Source organism: Pantherophis guttatus, chromosome 1, assembly GCF_059756535.1.
Source record: "Pantherophis guttatus breed Tessera chromosome 1, ASM5975653v1, whole genome shotgun sequence".
NCBI classification, from domain to species: domain Eukaryota; kingdom Metazoa; phylum Chordata; class Lepidosauria; order Squamata; family Colubridae; genus Pantherophis; species Pantherophis guttatus.
In genome coordinates this window covers 46,883,432-46,904,819 of record NC_142063.1, presented here as the reverse complement: position 1 = coordinate 46,904,819, position 21,388 = coordinate 46,883,432, and the positions used below count along the sequence as shown (strand labels likewise).

The window sequence follows — 21,388 nt, the reverse complement described above, 5'->3', positions numbered from 1 at the left end:
TCCAAAGCATCTGCTGCTCTCTACTCCCAGAATCCCATTGCTGATAAGACTTACACCAATATATACAAAAAATTATACTGAGGTATATAACTACCTGACTTTCCAATTTTGATAGACTCTGTTTGGTTGGATCATGATTCCTAGCTTCTGTATATGACCATACTAGCTGATTGGAAGGATGAGAATTGCAATCCCATTGTTTTAAAGAGGGTCTCCTCGGGGAATGCTGTTGTTGATATGTACCCCACAGCCATTAGACATGTACTGTCTATTCCATTTTGAGACCCACTTGTGTTCCCAAAACGTTTCCCTTTGTGTAAACTTGAGGTATGAGTATGACCCACAGAGGTACTTTTCAAGTCAGTGGGCAATTTTGGGGGTGTTTTATAAGGGGAAAAATAGCAGCACATCAGCTACAACATCCTCTTCTCCTAACCTGAAAACTGCCAGCTGTGGCCTGAGGCACAGCAAACAGTTCCCCATCTGGCCATTTTTCTCCCACAAGAGCATGCAAGTTATCCTGTTATTCTAGGCTTCCCTTGCAGCCTCCTGGTAAGGCCCGCCCCACGTGGCAGAAAGGTTTACTATGCTGCGAGGCCAATTGTCTTTCGACGGCTGCTCTGAAAGCCGCTTTTTTCCCCCGTGCCCCAAAAGCAGAGGCGCGTATCGTGCCTCTTAACAGGACTCCGCAGGATGTTTAAATTCCGCCAAGCATCCGCAGCAATAATCCCGGAGGGCAGGGCGCGCGGGATTGTAGCGTGGCCGCTGCTATTGCGCCCGTCCAACGGACGCCCGCGGAGAGCCCGAACTGTTGCAACTGGCCACTGAGTTGGCAGAGAGGAGTGAACCGAGGGAGGCTCCAGGCGACGTGGAGGGGCAGAGCTGCCTGCTGCAGTCCTGCTACTGTGAGCCCCAGTCCGGGGAGGAGAGTAAGAGAGAGAAAGAGAGAGAGGGAGAGAGAGAAAGGCGCTGCTCCGGCGGAGGGATACGCCGTTCCCTATAAAAAAGGCTCCGCGCAGCCTCACACCTACAGCATTTCTGGCAAAGGGAGGAGGAAGCGACGCTGTTCGCTGCTGATTGCCTTCTGCACCTTCGCCAGAGCACAGAGAGCCAACGCCGCCAACCGCAATGGTAGGTAGCTTGGATCTACCGCGAGAGGGATTTTTTTTTTTTTGTCTGGTTGGTGTTCTTGGTCGGGTTTTGTTTTAAAGCACGGACGAGAAACATCTGGATTTTGTCGCTTGACTTCCTACAACCTGCTGTTGGATCTTTCGACTCTTGGCGGGAACCGAATAGCAACGCGTTTGCCCTTTCGCTACTTATGCCTTGCCAACTTCGGGGGTGGGGTGGAGGTGGGGGTATCCGCTTGGACTGCGCCCTAGGAGCGGAGGTAGAAGCGGGCCCTGCGCCTTGAGATCTGCTGGAAAGCGGATCCGCTCTTTTGCATGGAAGGTGGGAATGGGGGAGTTCTTGAATGGGGCGAAGCGTTTACAGTCCTGGCCCAGCGGTTGTCCTTTTTTTGCTTACAGTTTTCACTTGGGCTGTGGAGGAGGGCAGAAGGTTTGCAGGCGAAGTTCAAGGCGGTCTTGCAAGTCGCCGTCCCGCGCCCGGGTCTCTTTCACTTGCTTTCCACGACCACGCTTCCTCCCCGGAGCAGCCGGCTGGGCTTTCTTGTGTGCGGAGAAAGTCGCGACCGCTTGCCGGAAACTGGCGCTCTTGTTGGCGCTCGCTTGCAAGGAGTACAAGCCGGTTTCCTCCCAGTTAGCGCCCAAGGCTGGGTGGGGATGCTTCAGAGTTCAGCGATCGCCTGGGCTGGGAAAGTAGCGGATCCGCCTGTTCTCGGACAGGGGGCGATGTTTGCCTGGAGAACCGGCCGATCCGTTTGCTTGGCACGGCGGCGGCGGCCGCAGCAGCTCCCGATTTTGTTTTTATTTGCAAGGACTTTGGGGCAAAATGTGTCGGGAGACGGGATGGCAATTGCGCGGGAGGAGCGCCCTGGTTCTCCTCTCCACATCCCCACGTCATAGGGGCGAGGTAGTAACGGGCCGCGCCTTGCCTGTAGTCAGAGGTGCTGCGTGCGCTTCTCCGGAGCGGAGATTTCCTGTGTTGTAGCTGGGGAGCGGCCTTTCGCCCCCTCCGCAAAACGACAGGGCTAAGATTAAGCCTAGATGCTCCCCTAAAGAATAAAGACAGGGTATCTTCGGCAGGAATGAGCGGAGGCTGGGGAAAATGGATCAGGCCTTCATTGGGCACAAGACCACATTAAAATGAATTTATTCTATATTTTGGCGGATGCCGTTTGGATTATTTAGCTGGGGAGACATTCAGAAAGTGGTGGGGTTGTTTTCTGGGAGTAGGTTTCCCCTTCCCTGTGCCTTCCAGATGTGCTTGGCTGATGACGGGGGTTGACAGGGACTACCCTGAGACATACCTCTGGAAAGTTCCTGGTTAGAACCATATGGGAGCTCAACATATGGCATTGATATGGCTGCAGATGGAGCAGAACCCTGCCCTGTGAAAATGCAATGTAAAGAGCCATAATTTTGATGTTATTAAAAAAAATTGATGATGATTGCATGTGCCTTTTTTTTTTTCCTGGTGGAGATAGGATGAGGAAAGTAGATGACCAGGCTGGCTGAAGGAGATGGCATTCAGGGTTAGGAGGATGGCAGGGGAAGGGTGATGGAAACTATCACAGTTTCTACACCAGCTGCACTGCGTAGGGGGAGGGAGAACCTCTGCGACTATTGCACTATTTCCCCACCCCCCCAAAATAATTTTCCAAAACCCTCAAATGCAGCAATTGCAAAAAAAACAAACAAACTACCTTTGAAGGTTGGATTACATCATGTCTCCTCCTCTTCTTCCTCTTGAGCCTCCACCCTACTAATCCCCAGAGGTGGGAAGCTAGGAGAGGATAAAAATCCATGCTGTTTACAGTAGCAACTGGAAATTATTTCCTAGAAGCCCTGAACAAAAATCTTAAAAGCTCACTAATGCACTGTATGTGAGTTTGTTTGTACAAGAGGGCTTATTTGAGTGATTTTTGGAATGGAGAGTGAAAAAGATCTGTTTATAAAGCAATCTCAATCTATTAAATCTACTAAAATTGACACTATAGCTGTCTGGTGTACCAAAAAGTATGGATCACAATTGGGCTGTTGGACAAGGTCACATTTTGTGCATTAGGCAGTCAGGGGAAGCCTTTCCAACCAGGTTTTTTTTTTTTCCCCATAGTGGAGCCCTCCAAATGTGTTGGACACATGTTGTGATCTGACCCATTTGGAAGTCATTCAATTAGGGAAGGCTGCTTAGTGCAGGTGCATTGTAGAAACTGACCCTTATGTTTCATTTTCTCCTAATGTGCAGTTAGATTTTACTAGTCAGACATCTCCCAAGAGCATTTTAGTTGATGATGATCTTTGGTCTTCATTCAGGATTTTATTATTTTTTTAGCTAGAATTGCTGTGTAATTGTGAAATGCATGATATCTTGAGAAAAGGGATGAAATCTCAGCTTTCATTTCCTATAGTAGAAAGGAAAAGCCCAGGTGTGTCTCCTTTTGCCGCTGGGAGGGGTTACATCATCGGATCTGATTCCCCTTCACACAACCCTGTATGGGCGGGGTGGCTGATTAATACCATGTTAGCTACTTTCATCAGGTAGCCAAAGTAAGGCATATTTGTTCTTGTTGCCTAAAATACCAAGCTAGATGTTATTATATATTATGTGGAAAAAAAATGTATAAGATCAAAACTTGAATGTATAAAACCTGGATTCTTATCCTTCAAATCACAGACAGAGGGCTTCATACGCTCTAGTTCTGTTGATTTGCATTCTTCGTTTTATTGAGGTGTGGTCCAGTTTCCTGCTCTGCATTGCTCTGATATGTTATGTAAATCACTATGCCAACTTGCCTCACCGAAAGGACATCCAGCAACTGGATTCTGGGAAGACAGGGTTGCTTATTAGGTGTGTACAAATCCTGCAACTTTTTTTTTTTTTAATGAGAAGCTTACTTTGGGATGTCCTTTAATCGCTGGCAAGCCACTGCATTGTGAAGTCAGTTATGCTTGCCAACAGGATTTCAAACTGCAGAGGATTTTGACGCATTTGTTGATCTTCAAATTTCATAGTAAACTTCCAGACACATCTTCATATCCACCCATCTTGCATATTTAACAGGAAATCAGTATTTGGATATGACTCTTGCAGCATCAAATAGCTATTTAGAACAAAGCTTCAGAGGAGACATTCAATACTTGGATAAGAGTATAATTTTTCCAAATTCAGCAACCTTTTAAAGAAAATCTGTAATTTCATCGGCAGGTTTAAAATATATGTTTGCATCTTTCTCACTAAGCTATTAAATATTGATTAGGCTAATTAATTATTTTTAAAGCATTTATGTAGCCACACATCTTATAACCCAACTCTACATAAATAACTGACTATATAAATGTTTTAAATAAATCATAATCTCTTTGCGCTGACAGTGTCATACAGAGCAGAATACCATTTTTCCTTGTCAGATATTACAGAGTGGGACTATTGATTAGGACAGTTACTAAAGCTTGAAAGCAATGCTTTATTTTTGCAAAACTAATAGATCAGCAAGTTCCAATGATTGCCTTGACAAAAAAATAAGATTATCAGATGTTTTTTTTTTAAAAAAATTAAAAGCATTTAGTGCTAAATACATCATACCAAGGTGTGTAGTTCTTGAAGAGAAATTACCTAAATAGTTAGGTCCTTATTTTGCAGGCTTGTTTTTGTTACCCGTTGCTTAGTGGTAGGATCAGTAATCTCATGGCTGTCATGAAAACCTGATGCAAAATGCATTTGGAAGGGGGGAGGGTCTGTTTCTTGATCATCAGAGTAATAAAGAAGGCTCTCCAGCTTTCTGGGTATTTCATATTCTTTCCCCCCATGCTGTCTCAGTTCTGTTTGCACGATCCACTGAAGAGAAGAATGGTTTATTACCAATTGCTCTTGGATGTGCCAAGCATTAATATAATGTTATGTCATCTTGCCTCTGAGTTGCTGCTGCATTGTGTGCTTTGACATAGCTACAGGTAAACAATGTTCTGAAATACTTTTCTATTCTTTACATAGGCCGATCAGCTGACCGAAGAACAGATTGCTGGTGAGTATTCTAATTGGAGGGAGATGGTTTCTGTTGGCCTAGCAACTTATTGTGAATACAAAAATATTGCAGAACATTCTTGGTGGCTGCCATCGCTTGGCTATTTCTCAAGATTTTACATTCCTGTTGGTGTGGATTGATCTTAAAAAGACAAGAAAACATCACATTAAATTGTTTTTCGTTCAGCAAGTTAAATATGTTCCTGAAAACATATATGTTTGTATTCGTTTCTATCTAGATAACTGGTTACCATAGGAATTGAAACCTACCGGCTGGTTATGCAACCCACATCCTTTTTTGCGTACACAGTTATAGCTGTATAAATATAACAAATGTAACTATGAAATGGATACGGTCTTTTGATTTCCTCTGTACGTTTGCTTAGGTACCAATCAAGACCACTTATTTCAACATTAAAGATCTGAAGCTTTCTAATGCATTGGATGGTAGTTACTGTGCAAAGCACTGTTTCTCATGAAATTGACAATGTTTATTTATAGCTTTGTATCAAGGCATATTTATCTCAGAATAAAAGAGTGCTGAGAGTGCTGAAAGCTAAAAAGTAGTTGGGATTTTTCAGAGAAAATAATGGCTCTTGCCAAATTTAAACAAAGTGCTGCCTTTTTTCCCCTTCCCTTCTGTTACTTTTTGGTTTCTGCTTGGTTTGCCGAAGGTTGTGGCTAAATATACCGAAGGGAAAAAGTAGTATAGAATAATTTGGGAACTTTAGACAATTGCATTGGCTAGGTCAAGAGTGGGCTGAAAAGTCCTGAGTAGTCATTCCCTCTTTTTGTGATTTTTCTGTTCTCTCATCCTCTAAAGCAGAAGTGTGCAAAATTCAGCTGTGAAATAGAAAAGATACTTCACATACAGCATGAGTGTGTCACCTGGCTTGAGATGGTTGAGTTAAGGACCAGGCAAGAGAGCACTGACTTGTACTCCTTAGCGCTTATTTTCTTGGCACAACTTCTTTAAGGAACTGCCAACCAGTATAATGAGCTTATGTTGGACCTGAACCATTTGGGGATCTGAATACTGCACACCTTGCATTCAGAGCTTCGTGCCTGATTGCATTTCTCCCTGTGAGTGTTATGCTTATAGTAATGCTGCAGGTGCAGCATCATGGTTAAGAGTCTGAGATATGAATCAAGAAATCCCTAATTCAAACCTTACTTCTGTTGCAAGTAATCTCTCTTTTTTACATTTTTGCCAATCTTGGAAGTATTTTTTCCAAAGAAATCTCTCTCTCACACACACATATAAATTGTGTGATTTGCATGATGACATCACCCCCGCCATCATGTCACTGGATCTGTGACGGAATTACTGTTCAAGTATATCTGTAGGGCATCAAACTGAGGAAGCTTGATGTATTATGGTATTATTGTGTATTCAGGATGGGGTAATAGTTAACCTTTCAGGGTTAAGAGATCTCAAGTGGGAATGAATCCTTAAGAACATCACCGCTTGGTTGAATCAAAGCATAAGTCTATGGCATGCAGAATTCTTTACTCATGTTCTGTTTCTGGGATTTGTGCAATCTAGATTAGGATCCTGTTTTTCACATTGAAACCGTGTCCTCAGAAAACCAACAAGCAGGACATGAATTCTGTAAGTCCTTGGACTTATGTTTGAGAGACTTAACTGCATCCAGACCTGGAGCTAAGAAATAGCTGTCATGGTAGTCTCCATGAATTTGCCTATTCTCTTTAAAAAGATCTACAATGACATCATACTGAAGCTAATTAGGTGTTCTGTGAAATACTTTTATTTAGCTTCGCTGGATGACATGTTTTAAGTGCAGTGAGAGAAGAAGATGCTATGCAACTGTAAATGTTGTATACAATGTAAAGGCTTTAAAAAAATCTATGTGTGCAGTGTCTAAGAGGAAACTATTTTATACTCATTTCTTCTTTCCTTCAAAAGAGAAAAACAAGGTTTCTTTTGCAGCTAATGAGCTTATAATCATTATGAATGCAATATATTATGAATATAATTATCTGTTTATGTATCAGTAATGTCATAGCTGTCTTTACCATATCGCACTGCCACCCAATCCCAGACTTCAAGTTTTTTTAGGACATGGGATTTTGGATTCTTGTGATGTACGTTAGGATGAGAAAAGGAGACTGATTCCATATATGCTATATGTGGGATTTTGAACCCTACTTTCCATATTTCATATCCAAAAATGTGTCCTGATGTTATGGAAATGGATGCTTTATACACGGTTTGGATTATTCTTTGTTGACTCAGTACAATGGTCATTGTAGGCCAAAATAACTTTCTCTGTCTCAGGATGCTGCTCTTGTCTAGCTATTCTATACTAACTTTCTTCTTGGATCTTCCCCAATTTGCATCCATAGAATTACTGCACTTTTACTGATGAGCATTTTACTAAGTAAGTTTTAGTCCTTGACTTATGATCACAATTGAGCCCAAACTTTATGTTGCTAAGTGAGACTGTTGTGAATTTTGCTCCATTTTATGACCTTTCTTGCTACAGTTGTTAAGTGAATCACTATAGCTGTTAAATTAGTAACACAAATGCAAAATACATTTGCAAAAAGATGGAACATGTCCTTAATTTGTTCACTGTGGCATCGTTCACTGGAGAGAAGATTTATTCACACATAGTGCTATCTGGTTGCTGAGTGCTGATGATTTTTTTCTTCCCTGTCCTCAGAGTTCAAGGAAGCCTTCTCTTTATTTGACAAAGATGGTGATGGCACCATCACAACCAAAGAGCTGGGGACTGTCATGAGGTCGCTGGGTCAAAACCCTACAGAAGCAGAATTGCAAGACATGATTAATGAAGTGGATGCTGATGGTAAGCATATGAAGGAATGAACCAGCTATCATTCATACATGAACATAATTCAGTTTCTTCAAACTCATAACTCAGTGTTGGTAAAAGTTCTAAATTACAGAATATGAAGGTTTGTGGCAACTAATTACAACTGGGCTTTATACTCCTAATAAAATCTGCCATGTATTAGTGACAGCTATGATTGTGTCTGTATCAGGGCAATCTAAATAAAACAGCACATGAAGATACAGCCTATCTGCTAAGAATATTATTTATTCCAGTCCTTGGCATAGCTGCTGTCACTCACATATTAATTAAATACATTATGTGTAGCCTGGGACTAATGCCAGATGAAGCCTTTTGTTGCAGATCTTAACAGGCAAACAAGTTTGTAATGGGAGAGAAAGTATTTTAGGTAAGTAGGACCTAAGCCATTTAGGACTGTAAAGGTTAATATCAAAACTTTAAGCTCTGTCCCATAAGCAATTTATAATCAGAGCAGATCTTTTAGTACAGACATCACATGATCGCTGTTAGTGGCAATCTGTCAGCTGCATTTTGCATTGCAGTTTCCACTCTTTTCAACAGTAGCTCCTTATGATGAGTGTTACAGCAAACAAAATGGAATGCAACCAAGGCAAACCATTGCCAAATACAACTACCTCAAGAAAGGTCACAGCACACACAGTAGGTATAAATGGAACCCAGCTTTCAAGGTTATTGACTTCTGTGGATTGGATGGTAAAGAGCAGCATCATGAGAAAGTTTCCTCCGTATACTGTTGGCGTCTGATTATTGTTCCCAGCAGTTTTCTATAAATGTTGAGACAGATTATAACTCTATGGGACATTATAGATAAGCCAGATGGTGAATCCACACAGAGTCAAACTGGAAGGATCAAAGCTGCTGTGAAGTGGTGTTTGTTTCCAAGGTTCAATCCTATCAGATGATCCCAAAGGTATCATGGTTAATGGTATCAAAACTTTCCCAGAAGCCCAAGAGAAGGAGTAAAGCTAATTCCATCACATCTGGTTCTGGCAGAGACCCTTGCCAATGTAATCCCATGATTAAAATGGCTCCCAATGATTAGCATAATTCATTTGTGTCTGGAATCGTAAGGTCTTCTCAGTTAACTTTCCCAGAAATGGAATTATTGTTTATATCGCACAGATTGCCAATGCCAAGGGAAAGGAGGGTCTTCTTTGCATGGACTACTTCCCTTCTTTATGCAATTAAGATACATCCTTCCCTCAGTGACACATAGATTACTTCTCTTTACCATCATGTCAGTCCTGTCTTAATCAGTCAAGAAAGGCAATAATTAAATTATTGGCTGGTAATTCTCATCTCTCCATAAAGCTAGTCCCAAAATTCCAAGTGATGGGACAAGCTGTTGCTAAATTTGTTTCCCTATGATTTGTCCAAGTGTGTTTGTTTGTTTATTTATTTATTAAATTTATTTGCCACTAGTGGCAATATTATAAACTATGGTAAAAAGATTGGGTGGGAGGGAACAAGTGTGCAGGAAGTGAGGTGGAATCTGCTGTTAGTCCATCAACCACCTCCGGTGACAAGTCTCCATTGGGACTCCAAGCCAACTGATAGAGCCAGAATTTCAGATCCTAATGGAAGGTCAGGAGCAGATCTCACCCTGAAGAGTAAGATGTTCCAAAGAGTAGGAGCCTTAGCAGAGAAGGCTTTCTCCTGTATCCTGCCAGCCGAAATTTCTTGACTGATGGGATCCGCAGTATACCTCCTCTCCTGATGCAAGTGGGGTGAGCCCATTCCATTGGGATGAGATGGTTCCTCAGGTAACCTGGACCCGTGCCACATAGGGCTTTATAGGTAATAACCAACACCTTGAATTGCACCTGGAAGCAGGCCAGCAGCCAGTGCAGCTTGCATAACGGTGTTGGAGCACAGCTGATCAACTTAGCCCATCAATTCTGGCTGTGCATCTCCAACATATTGTTGAAGAATATGGCACTTGTACCAATAAAGCAAGGCTGGCCTCTTATGTGGATGGAGTGATGGCAGAGAAGTAAGCATTCTTTAATTCTTCTCTAGCTGTTGCATAATCTTCAAGTAGTGCTCAATTCCTGTTCAATTCCTGTCCACTTGTGTTCCATTTGTCATTTGCTTCATTATTTTCATATTCTTTGCTGGAACTGGTTTGGTCTTGCTGTGTGAGAGAAAAGAGTGGCCATTATTCAGCCCATCTCTAAATTCCATAGATTAGACCGAGCATTGACATAATAGCTGATAAGTAAAATGGGAAATTTCCTAAACACATTATGGTAAATATCCAAATGCATCGGGTGCCTGAATTGGATTGCTTTAACTAAGATTTCCATCGTCTGCCAGTCTCACTGGAAGGTGATCTGACCATGCCAGTTGAGTTACCATAATTTCCCCAACTTCAAATCACTAGCTCCACTCAAGCAGAAAACCACACCTAATATATGTCCTGAACAAAATGCCTAGAGTAAACCAATGCCTTGCCAGAGGTCAGAACAGCTAGCTCAGGAAGAGGGACTATTGGGTTGCAGGATAGACAATATGCTAATAGTATCCCTATCTCCAAATGGAGTAGAATGCACTCAGTTTGGCAGACTGTCAGATGGAGTCAGTGAAATAGAAACCTTATAGGCAACAGTTTATCTATCTTCTTACCCTCTAGTTTTAGCCTGTGGGCTATGGAGTAGCTTGGCGAGAGATAGACTCCGCTTTCTCTACCATGTCCTTGTGATAGATTCCAAATCTAAATTAAATCCGGGATTAAATTCTGAGTAAAAAATATTTTAATGGCAAGAGAATTTTTTTTTTAATTTGATTTATATGCCGCCCTTCTCCGGAGACTCAGGGCGGCTTACAATGTGTTAAGCAATTTGCAGTGCAACTTTTTTTTTTTTTGCCACACAACTTTCTAGATGAAGAGATCTTATCTCCCTGGAGTTTATTATAATCTCCCTAGTGATTATAATATGACTTGCCATTGCTTTCTTGGGTGTTTTTCAACTTCCAGTCTAGGCTGGGATTTCCTGATTTCGTGTTATTACTAATAGTTTGACCCTTCTTAGCATTTCCAAAGTCAGCCAAAATTGGCTAAATCCTACTACCTGCTGTGAGATAATCGTGTATTGGAGCTATGTATTTCAAGTCAAATTACAAATTGCCTAGCTGCAAATTTTTTATCATGCATCTTCATGGCATCAATCCTAATCAGGATGGGACCCTAGTATAGGCATGGTTGGAGAAACTTAACATAGAGAATATTTCTGACTGCCAAAGAAAAATTATTTGCATTGCTTAAAATGTTTGAGTGGCTTGTTGAGAGAGACACTTAAAAAGAAATAGATGGGCTAGAACAATATCTAAATTTGAATTGGCTACACTATATGTAAATAAAACTGGGTGTGATTAATATAACTGTTCACTGATTTGTTTAACCATTTTTACCTTTTATGTGTTAATATTTGAGTTCTCTGGGTACTGTTCCTTAGAGTATGGGGGGAACAGGAGAATATTTGTAGCTCACAGTTGAAATGAGGGATCCTTCGTGCTCTCTGAGCTTGGTTTTCTTGCAGATTACCCAATCTAGGTAATATTATCAGTGCTCATCGGGGATCAAATATTTCTTCAAAGTTAAAAAAATCGTCTCTAGAGCAGAGCATGTGGAATCAAAGCCCAATCATGCTCCTGCATATCCTCTTGTGATACAAATGAGTTCAAAATAAGAGCTTGAGTACTTTGAACGTTATAAAAAGACATCTTGATCAGAGATGTTCCCGATTTTTGAAATAAATTTCTAATCTGCAAAGAATAGCTAACATTTTCTTACAACTATTTATATCATCCTGTCTTGTCTACAAAATAATTTCTAGTCCAGTAATCTAGTGGAAGAGATTCAGAGCATTACTACGCTGTTATCTTCAAGACAGGATATAATTCACTGCCATAACTCTTCACCAATATGCTGTGTAGAAATGGAAGGCATCAAATTTGAGAAAGCTTACAATTGTATATCATGTGTTAAAGACATGAGAACCAATTTTTAATAAAATAACTGTCTGCATATAATTGGTTAATTTGTCTTATACCCAGGAGTTAAATGCTCCAGGTTCAGACCGGATCGCCCAATCTGGTAGCGATGGCGGGTGTTTCGGAGAACCGGTAGCAAAAATACCTGCCTCCCCCCCCCCCCCATGCCCAGCTGAGCCGCACGCTCATCAGAGGCTGTTTTTTTTACTTTTAAAAGCATTTTTTCTACAACCTCTTCGGCCGAAAAAATGCTTTTAAAAGTTAAAAAAAAAAAAAAAGGTTGGCCAGGCCCACCCAGTCATATTACCCACCAAGCCACGCCCACAGAACCGGTAGTAACAAATTTTACATTTCACCACTGCTTATACCTACAAATATAGAACAGTGCTTAAGAAAAGCCTTCATTGGGGCCAATTGTACAATATCCCTTCCAAAATAAACCACACACCCTTGAGAATTTTGAAGATCTGTTCCTCAGATTGTTTGTAGAATCTGAGTATTGAATGTAAGGAATAGATCATGTGCTGAACAAGACATCATAATGTTGACCTTCCAGTCATCTGCAGTCCTGTCGTTCCCAAGATTAGCAGTCAGATTTTTAGTTCCTTTGAAAATTAGTCTGGTATTTAAAGAGAAGAGAATGACTGTGAAATTATAAATTAGCATTAAAACTAGAGAGAGAATCTGGATTATGTAAAAACTAAGAATTTCCAGTTCATAGTTGAGCAGGTAGTAGAGGAGAATAAATTTCATTTCTGTCTTTCCCAAATCCTGAAATTTCCACTTGCAATGGCCTTTGATTTGGAGAGCACAAATTTGGGGTCAGTTACGTGATGTTTTCAAAGCAATTTAGGAGTTCAGGCAGTTGAACTAATTGACATCTGCTAAGAAATTGCATCTTTTATATCTAAAATCTTTGGTGGTATAAAGGGACTCTCCTATGACCAAAAAAAAAAAAGGTTTTTATTTTTAAAAAACTGATAGCATGCATATGATGTTATAACTTGGCTGAGAACCCAAATGATTTCCAGTGAATGTCAAATGCAACAAGGAGTATGGATCTAAAAGTGAATATATCCAAGAGTAGTGATGTTTGATAGGGAAAATGGAGAGTGATTCTAAATTATACATTCATGGTGAAGAACTGGAACAAACAGATTAAACCGTGTCCCTTAGCAGAATGAATTATACAATTTTAAGATATGTAAATCTGGTAGAAAGGCAGTGAATAGGATGAATGTTAAACAACAGTGAGGCTTAGGCATGTCAAGAAAAACATAAAAGTATGTTGAAGGCAATAGGAATAGCACATCTTTGATAAAATGAGGTAGGTCAAGAAAAAAATAGGTGAATGAAGATATTGAAAACTGAACAATATGAAAGAACTTCATTGAGGTATTTGACTAGAAAGAATATATGAGAATTCAGTTACAGAACAAATTTTAACTAAAGAGGAATGGATTAAGAGGAAGAAGACAGAACAAGTTCTGTTTTTATAGAGTTGAAAATACAATTGGACATATTTTTTCCTTTCTATGTCTTTTTTTGACAGGCAATGGCACCATTGATTTCCCAGAATTCTTGACCATGATGGCTAGAAAAATGAAGGACACGGACAGTGAGGAAGAAATTCGTGAGGCATTCAGAGTTTTTGATAAGGTATGATTTTAAGGTTAACTGTGGGGTGGGTGCTAGTGTTACAGTTTCCTTGGAATTGTTCTTTGTTGCTAAAAGCCGATGTCCTCCTAGTAAAGTCCAGTGAGTCTTGTAATTTGCAATTCACAATCAAACTTCTAACTGGTTGCTTTGTTTGACTTATCTTCCTAGCAAAACTATTTGGAAGGGAAACATAATATGAGAACTGTAATGTATTTTGTATGGAAACAATTGATATTTTGCAAACGCATCCTTGAAATCTTGAATGAGGACTCTTCCACAGTATACTGTTTACTGGTTGCATATCTTTAAAAATATGTCCAGTGAAAACAAGTGGTGTATAAGATGCCTTTAACAAAAAGCCAGAATTGCCCAAATTGTATTGAGTGTGCTTGTGGCAAACAATTTAGTATATTGCATTGTAATGTATAATTGAAATGGCTCTGATTAAGAAAGTTCTTTGTTGTTTGGGGAAGCAAATAGCAATCCTGATTTGGCTTGCCATCCTGGTGTCTGTTTCACTGTAGGAGAAAGTTATTTGGATTCTCTGGGAACATTATGACTAAGTGAAAAATTAAGACCAGGTCTTTTTGTTTCTAATTATAATGCCTTGGTAAGGCCACACTTGGAATATTGCATCCAGTTTTGGTCACCACAATGTAAAAAGATGTTGAAACTCTAGAAAGAGCGCAGAGAAGAGCAACGAAGATGATTAAGGGATGTGGAGGTTAAAACATATTAAGAATGGTTGCTGGAATTGGGTATGTCTAATTAAATGAAAAGAAGGACTAGGGGTGACATGATAGCAGTGTTCCAATATCTTAGGGGTTGCCACAAAGAAGAGGGAGTCAGACTACTCTCCAGAGTACCTGAAGGCAGTACAAGAAGCAATGGATGGAAACAATCAAGGAGAGAAGCAATCTAGAATTAAGGAGAAATTTCCTGACAGAACAATTAATCAGACTTGACTCCAGAAGTTGTGGATGCTCCAGCACTGGAATTTTTTAAGAAGAGATTGGACAATCATTTGTCTGAAATGGTATAGGATTTCTTGCCTGAGCAGGGGTTTGGACTAGAAGACATCCAAACTCCCTTCCAATTCTGTTACTCTATTCTATTCCTTACCGAGTTGATGTATCTGTTACAATCAGAGTTGCTCGGGTTTGGCTAATGAGTCTTTTCTCTTTGTTTGTGTTCAGTAAGGTCAAAACTTGAACGGTCTATTTTTTATCCCATCTTCACCTCCTAAATGAAGAATTGTATCTTTCATAGAGTCTAAAGCATGTTTTATTTTAGCACGTAAGCTCTAAATTGTACTCTTCCAAGAGAAGAGGTGGCTTGGATCAGATGTCATCATCTCAGGTCAATAAGCTGGTCATTCCAATCAGGAGCCTGCCAGATATGTTGGGTCTGCAAATTCAAAAATTCCTAGGCAATAAAACTTTCTGGGAGCTGCATTTCTGACATTCCTGAGAAGGTTAGGTTGAGAATAGTTGCAATAAATCCTGTCTTATTAGACCTTTAGAAACAAATACCCAAATTTCCTATAAAATGTAAACTAAGAAGTGGTTAACAACTTTGCAAGAAGCATTCTGAACCAGCCCAATAACTTAAAATTCACTCTTACATTGATTTCTCAGCACATAGATCTCGATTATTTGGTACTGTTAGGATATTTGTATGATATAGGTTTCTGTTTTTTAAAAAAACATTTTTGTTTGTATTTTTCCCACGGGAGGGAATTTCTTGCTGTTCTCTAGAGGACTTCAAAGTCATTGGAGATAATCTAGGCATTCAGATATATGCTGTTGGTAGAGTTAGAGAAACTTCTCAGTGTATTGAGAAGAAAGACACTGTTCTCATATATTTAGATTCTGATAATTTGTTTTTTCTGATGGGACACTCAGTAACTTTATTGGCATTTTTAAGTGATTTCATATTAGAAACGTTCTTCATGGTATAAGAAGTAAACCAATAGAATGAAACAAGATTGGAACATTGATTCTAAATCTAATTACAAAGCTTTTAAGATGGCAAAATAAATAGTTTGAGGACTTGGATTTGAATTAAACCTTAATTCTTCTGCTGCTTACAATGTTTGCCTAACAGTAACATTTTACATAATACTAAAAGATTATTGTTCTTCTGGTAATCCTACATTCCTGAGAGATTTAGGATATGTTTTTTGCACATTTCCCTAAGACTAATACAATTAAATTCTGGACAATATATATAGGATAAAGTTAATAAAAACATAGAACATAGAAAGGAGCCATATTACAGGTTTAGCCCAGAGTTAGCTATTGCTACAGCACCTTTCTAAGATCTCAAATGTTAGTTTTCCTATTAGTTGTTCCCTGATCTTTGGGCTGGAGATACCAGAGATTGAATTTACAAACTTCTATAATCAAAACATATACTTGATTAACAGAAATACTGTCCTGTTATCCCTCCAGGTTCTTTCATTTCCAAAATTTTTGCCATGTTTAGTTGTATTGTAAAGTTTATTCTGGAATCTTATATTTCTCTCAATTTTGTTCTCTCTCCCCTTCCCCCTTCCCCCCCCCCGGCCAGGATGGCAATGGTTACATCAGTGCAGCAGAATTACGTCATGTTATGACAAACTTAGGAGAAAAGTTAACAGATGAAGAAGTAGATGAAATGATCAGAGAAGCAGATATTGACGGAGATGGACAAGTTAACTATGAAGGTATAATGTGGATTCCTATAACTATAGAATTTTGCAAGAGCAGAAATTACAGTGAGGTCTTAGAAGTTGTGGATTGTTAATCTTGTACATTTTAGAATATAGTGAGGTAAGGAATTTCTGCATTACAGGTTGCTTAATTTCTGAAAAAGCTAAAAATATGTTCCTTTGTTTCTTTCAGAATTCGTACAGATGATGACTGCAAAATGAAGAGATCTCCTTTCACCTTTTTTTTCCTCTAGAAGAATCAAATTGAATCTTTTACTTACCTCTTGCAAAAAAAATGTTCATTTATTCATTCTGTTTCTGTATAGCAAAACTGAATGCTGAAATACCTTCTGTCCACAAACTGCATGTAATGGTTGGTGGTCCTGTTCCCCCAAAAAATCAAGTTAGCCATCAGTTTTTTTTCCAATATAAATAATTGTACTGCCTTTTAAAAATAAGAAAGCACTTAGTGAACTCCTCAAAAAGTTCCATTTGCTAATAACTATTACTCTGTTTGGGCTGGCCAGTTTTTCATGCATGCAGCTTGACAATTGAGCACAGTCAGACATTTGTATTAAAACAGTTTTAAAAAGGAGAAAAACCTTAAAGGGAAAAAAAGCCTAATCACTCTTTTGTCAAAAAGTGGGTTCTGGCTGAATCTGTAGTTATAAAATTGTCAAAGCTGGTTACTTTCAAAATTGTTTTATACCTCAGGTGGTATGCAGCAAAGTGGCTGAGGACTGGAAAAAGTTTAGAGGCAACCCCCCCCTCCCCATTCCCCATCCGAGGTGGAGAAGGCTCACCAATATGTAGCTGTAGTTTGTTTCCAAAAGCAAATTGGTGGCATTTCTGTGTTAACTACATTGATTTTAAAATTGTCTGCATTGCACTATTGTGGAACGGATGTTGGGCCATTACCGTTCTAAAAAGTTTTAACAAAATCTTTACCAAAGGGCAGGAGCACCTTTGGGTACATGCTCCTTCTCTCTCTCTCTCTCTCTCTCTCTCTCTCTCTCTCTCTCTCTCTCTCTCTCTCTCTCTCTCTCTCTCCCTCCTTCCTTCCTTCCCTCCCTCCCTCCCTCCTCTCCTCTTTCCCTCCCTCTCTGTTTCTCTCCTTGTCTCTCTTTCTTTCTCTTTCTCTCTCTCTTGCAGTTTTAAAATTTACTGTACCGAGACTTGGAGCTGGCAGAGGAGCCTGTGGACTTCAGCACAACTATCAACATCGATGTTCAAGATAGTACAGTTATGTCCATTCCAAGTTGTAAATGCTAGTCTTTTTTCCAATAAAAGACCATTAACTTAAAGGTGGTGTTACATGCTTTGTAAAAGCCGAAAAAGATTTATCTCTATACAATTTGAGAGATTAAACCAAAAAGGGAAAAAAAAAAAGAAAAAAAAAAGGTAAGGCGGCAGTACAAAAGAAAAATGTGTTCTGTGAATGACTTGCTGCTAAATTATAATGCACATGTATGCAATAACTTAACCTGTTTAATGTTTCTTCAAGATGGCAAGAACTGACCTCTTGTAACCCAAGACCTTTGCTATAAATAAATGAACTTGTGCTTGCCTTTCATCTTTATGACAATCTTAATTCGCTGGCTTGTTTGATTCTGACTCATCCGGAGTCTGTAGGGAAGTGGCACCATTTTTTTATTCCTGGTTTATGGTAGCTGTAATGCTAGAACTGACATTTATTAGTCTCTAGTCTAGTGAGGAGCTGCATATCGGCAAGATATCTAACTTTGTTGCTAAATTTTTCCTTCCTTTTTAATAAAGTAGGGGTCCAATGAAAGAGTCCTAGAGTCAAGTACACATTCAAATGAAAGTTTTAAGCGTTCAGGTTCAGCTTTGGTCCATATATTGCTTTATAAGGCAGAGTGCTAAATATATATCCTTTAACAGCTCATAATGGCTTCATTCATGCAGAAGCATAGACTACAATGAGGGTTTCAAATTCTGCAACTAAGCTTTGTTCAAAAAAGGCTTAGCTCTTTGTGTTAAAAGATAGGGAACCAAAGGTTTTGGAGCTTGTTTGCTAACGTTTCTTTAGTGTGTACATTGGCAATTGGCTGTTCTCCAGAGATTTTGGACTTAATTCTCAATAACACCAACAATTGCAGAGAATTACAAGGGTTGTTCAAAATATGGAAGGCACGACTGTCGTCTATCTGCAGCAAAATACAGTAATGTGAATAAGGAATATGTATGGAACTATGAAACCACTTGGATTAAGAGTGAGAAGAATCTTTAGAATAAAAAAAATTTACCATTTTGTTTTGAAAGTTCTGTAACTGATATTTCAAAAAGTATTTAAAAGAAAATCCATACATCTCAGCTGGAAATTCCGTGCCATTATTTGATCAGACAACCCAAAGAAATGAGATCAAATGATGAAAAATAATAGCTTGCTATAGTGGACAAGTATCTGAATGCTTGTGTGTTTGCAAATGAGCACTGTGTAGTGCAATTTTTCTGCTTCCATGGATTTTTACAGAAGGTCAAGATAGCATCAAGGTTTAATTGAGCTGAGTTTGCCATGCTGCTGTATTTGCATTTTTTTTAAAAAAAATTGCAAAAGCATCTGAAAAACAAAATCCAACTGGAATACAATTTTTCAGTTTTTATCTTCAACTAGAGGAAAAGGCACTACAGAAACAAAGGGTTTAGGAAGATAGATTATTGGACTTGTTCTTTATTGTCAGATTGAAAATGAAACTACAGGGGGGGGAAAAACAAGGGAGCAAATTTTCTTAATTATAAAACTAGAATTGTAACTCCAATGTAGCCATAATTATTTGGTCCCAATTCCCTTTCTTCTGTAAGTGTGAAGGTAAAAATTGAGATTGTCTCTTGATGACTCCTTGGAGATAATTATGCAGTTTCCTTAGCAACATTAAGGAAGTCAGTTGCTACTGGCACCATTTGAGATGTTTTTTAACTTCTCAGTCTAGCCAAGAGGCCTGATATTCTCTAATGGGACTTCCCTAGATCCAACCCTCTAGCTTGTAGCTTAGCAAGGTAAACCAAGTGCTGCCACAATACAGTGCTCTCAGAAAGTAATTCAAGATTAATATGATGCAGAAATATGTGTTTCAAAGGGAAAATGGAAATGGATAACTATGAAGATGTAGCTCAGTTATATCAGGTTTATTTGTGCGAATAGAAGATTGTGGTTGGGTTTCTACTTCTTACAAAATCGTTTGGTGCATGAAAATCTTGGATTTACATCCCATATTAAATCAGGGTGGTGCAATTCTTTAAAACGGTTAAGGTGCCGATTTCCTCCCTCAAATCAACCAAAAAAAAATAAATAAAAATCCACAATATTGTTGTGAAGCATCATACCCACTCACTTGAGGATGTTCAGGAAGATTCTTGATATTGCAACCCTAATCCTAACCAGTTATTTCTTTCCTTTTTAAAAATGTAAAGGATTTACAACCTTTTGGGTTAAATGCAGCTACATGTATGTATTTTATCCCTATCTTACATTAGGCATGCATTTTTAAAAGCAAGGCATTGTGCTACAGCAATTCACCTCTAGTTTATGCATAGTCATGATGTCACACTGACTCGGTATCCAGATAAGTAACAATGGCAAAGAAGCTAGCTGAGCAGGATTTCAGACTCGATGAAGAAAAACCAAAAACCAATGCATTGTAGCTCGTTTCCGCTCGCTTCTGTATTTTTCGGTATGCTTTTGTTCTCCAAAGAGATGTTCTTTCCATATTTCCAGTGATGTTGAAATAATTAAATTGCAGATCTCTCCTACTCTTGCCACCCAGTCACACTTGGCAGGAAAGCATTCAGAACATTCCATTCCACGAGGAACAGCAAAATAACAAGGCTGGTGTTACAGGAGATAGTGACAGACCCTTTTAATAACATTCCTATTGACATTTTAAAGCAAGAACGCAGGTGTCCCTGGGGCAAGAGCTGAGTGGAATACTCAAAAAAGTTTCAGAACAGTGGCCCTTATGAATGATTCAATTGACTTGATAGAAAACAAGAGACTATGCGAAACTATTCACCCTCATCAGAGCTGTCCACTGCTACACAATCTAATTTTTTTCCCCTTTATCCATCTACTTACTTTTTCATATTAAATCTTTTTAGATTGTATTCCTATCTAGTTTTACAATTTTGGACTAGGAGTGAGGAATTCAAATTCTACACAACATTCTGTTGGCCATTTCCCAGAACCTGACATTAGTATTGTCTTTTTAGACCTGATAGCAGAGTTTTAACAAACCCCAGACAGGATGGCAAAGTCCAGGTTATGGAATCAATTCCCACCCTCCATAGAAATTTGATGTTTCAAAGGGCTTTATTCCAAAATAAAAAGCCTTTTTAAAGAGCAAGCCTGGTTGTTGCATCACGTTCCTATTTAGCCGATAGTTCTAATTTATTTAAAATTAAATATTCTAAATATTAATATTTGTAACAAATATAGACATTTGGTCCTTGGCACTGATTATTATTGTTGTGTTGGTTGTTTTAGTATTGTTCACTGGATTTTGAGTTCATTTTATTGGGTTTATTTGTAATAATAAAAAGAACAATTTATTAAATTTGTATGGCACCCAATTCACAATGACTCTGGGTGGCTCACAACTATCAAAAAGATAAATTGCAATAAAATCAATAAACGTGAAAAGATAAAAAGAGGGTAAGCTTCATGAGGCAAGGGATTTCCCTCTCCTTTGCCAAGGGCCTGGGTGAAATGCTGAGTGTTAGCAGCTCTTCTAAACCTCAGAGTGGAGCACTATCTGGACCTCAGGAAGAACCTTGTTCCAGAAGGTAGGCACTGCTCCAGAGAAAGGTATATTTCCTTGGTCCATTTTAAATGAAGGAACCTGGAGTATATCAATCCCGCAAGATTGAATCAGCCATACAGATACTGTGGGAGTCAAGCAGTTTCTCCAGCAACCCTTGTATTGTTGGTTTTTTGTTTTCTACTGCACTACAATTTGGTTAAGAAAGATGATGATGGTTTTAGGTAGAGTCAACCTCAACCATTGGATAACTTTGGGCAAGTCCT

General features: G+C 39.2%; 1 protein-coding gene across 2 annotated transcripts; it reads left to right on the top strand.

Moving 5' to 3' along the window:
• Positions 1-1,029: 1,029 nt before the first annotated feature.
• On the top strand, positions 1,030-17,920 carry CALM1 (calmodulin 1). Of its 2 annotated transcripts, XM_034418312.3 has the most exons (6): positions 1,030-1,131; positions 5,116-5,146; positions 7,833-7,976; positions 13,549-13,655; positions 16,227-16,362; positions 16,541-17,920. In XM_034418312.3, the coding sequence occupies exons 1-6, from the start codon at positions 1,129-1,131 to the stop codon at positions 16,567-16,569; spliced, it is 450 nt and encodes a 149-aa protein (XP_034274203.1). In that variant the 5' UTR covers positions 1,030-1,128; the 3' UTR covers positions 16,570-17,920. The 2 variants fall into 2 exon arrangements, with proteins under 2 accessions (XP_034274203.1, XP_087729126.1); XM_087873000.1 differs by lacking the exon at positions 5,116-5,146.
• The last annotated feature ends 3,468 nt before the right edge of the window (positions 17,921-21,388 follow it).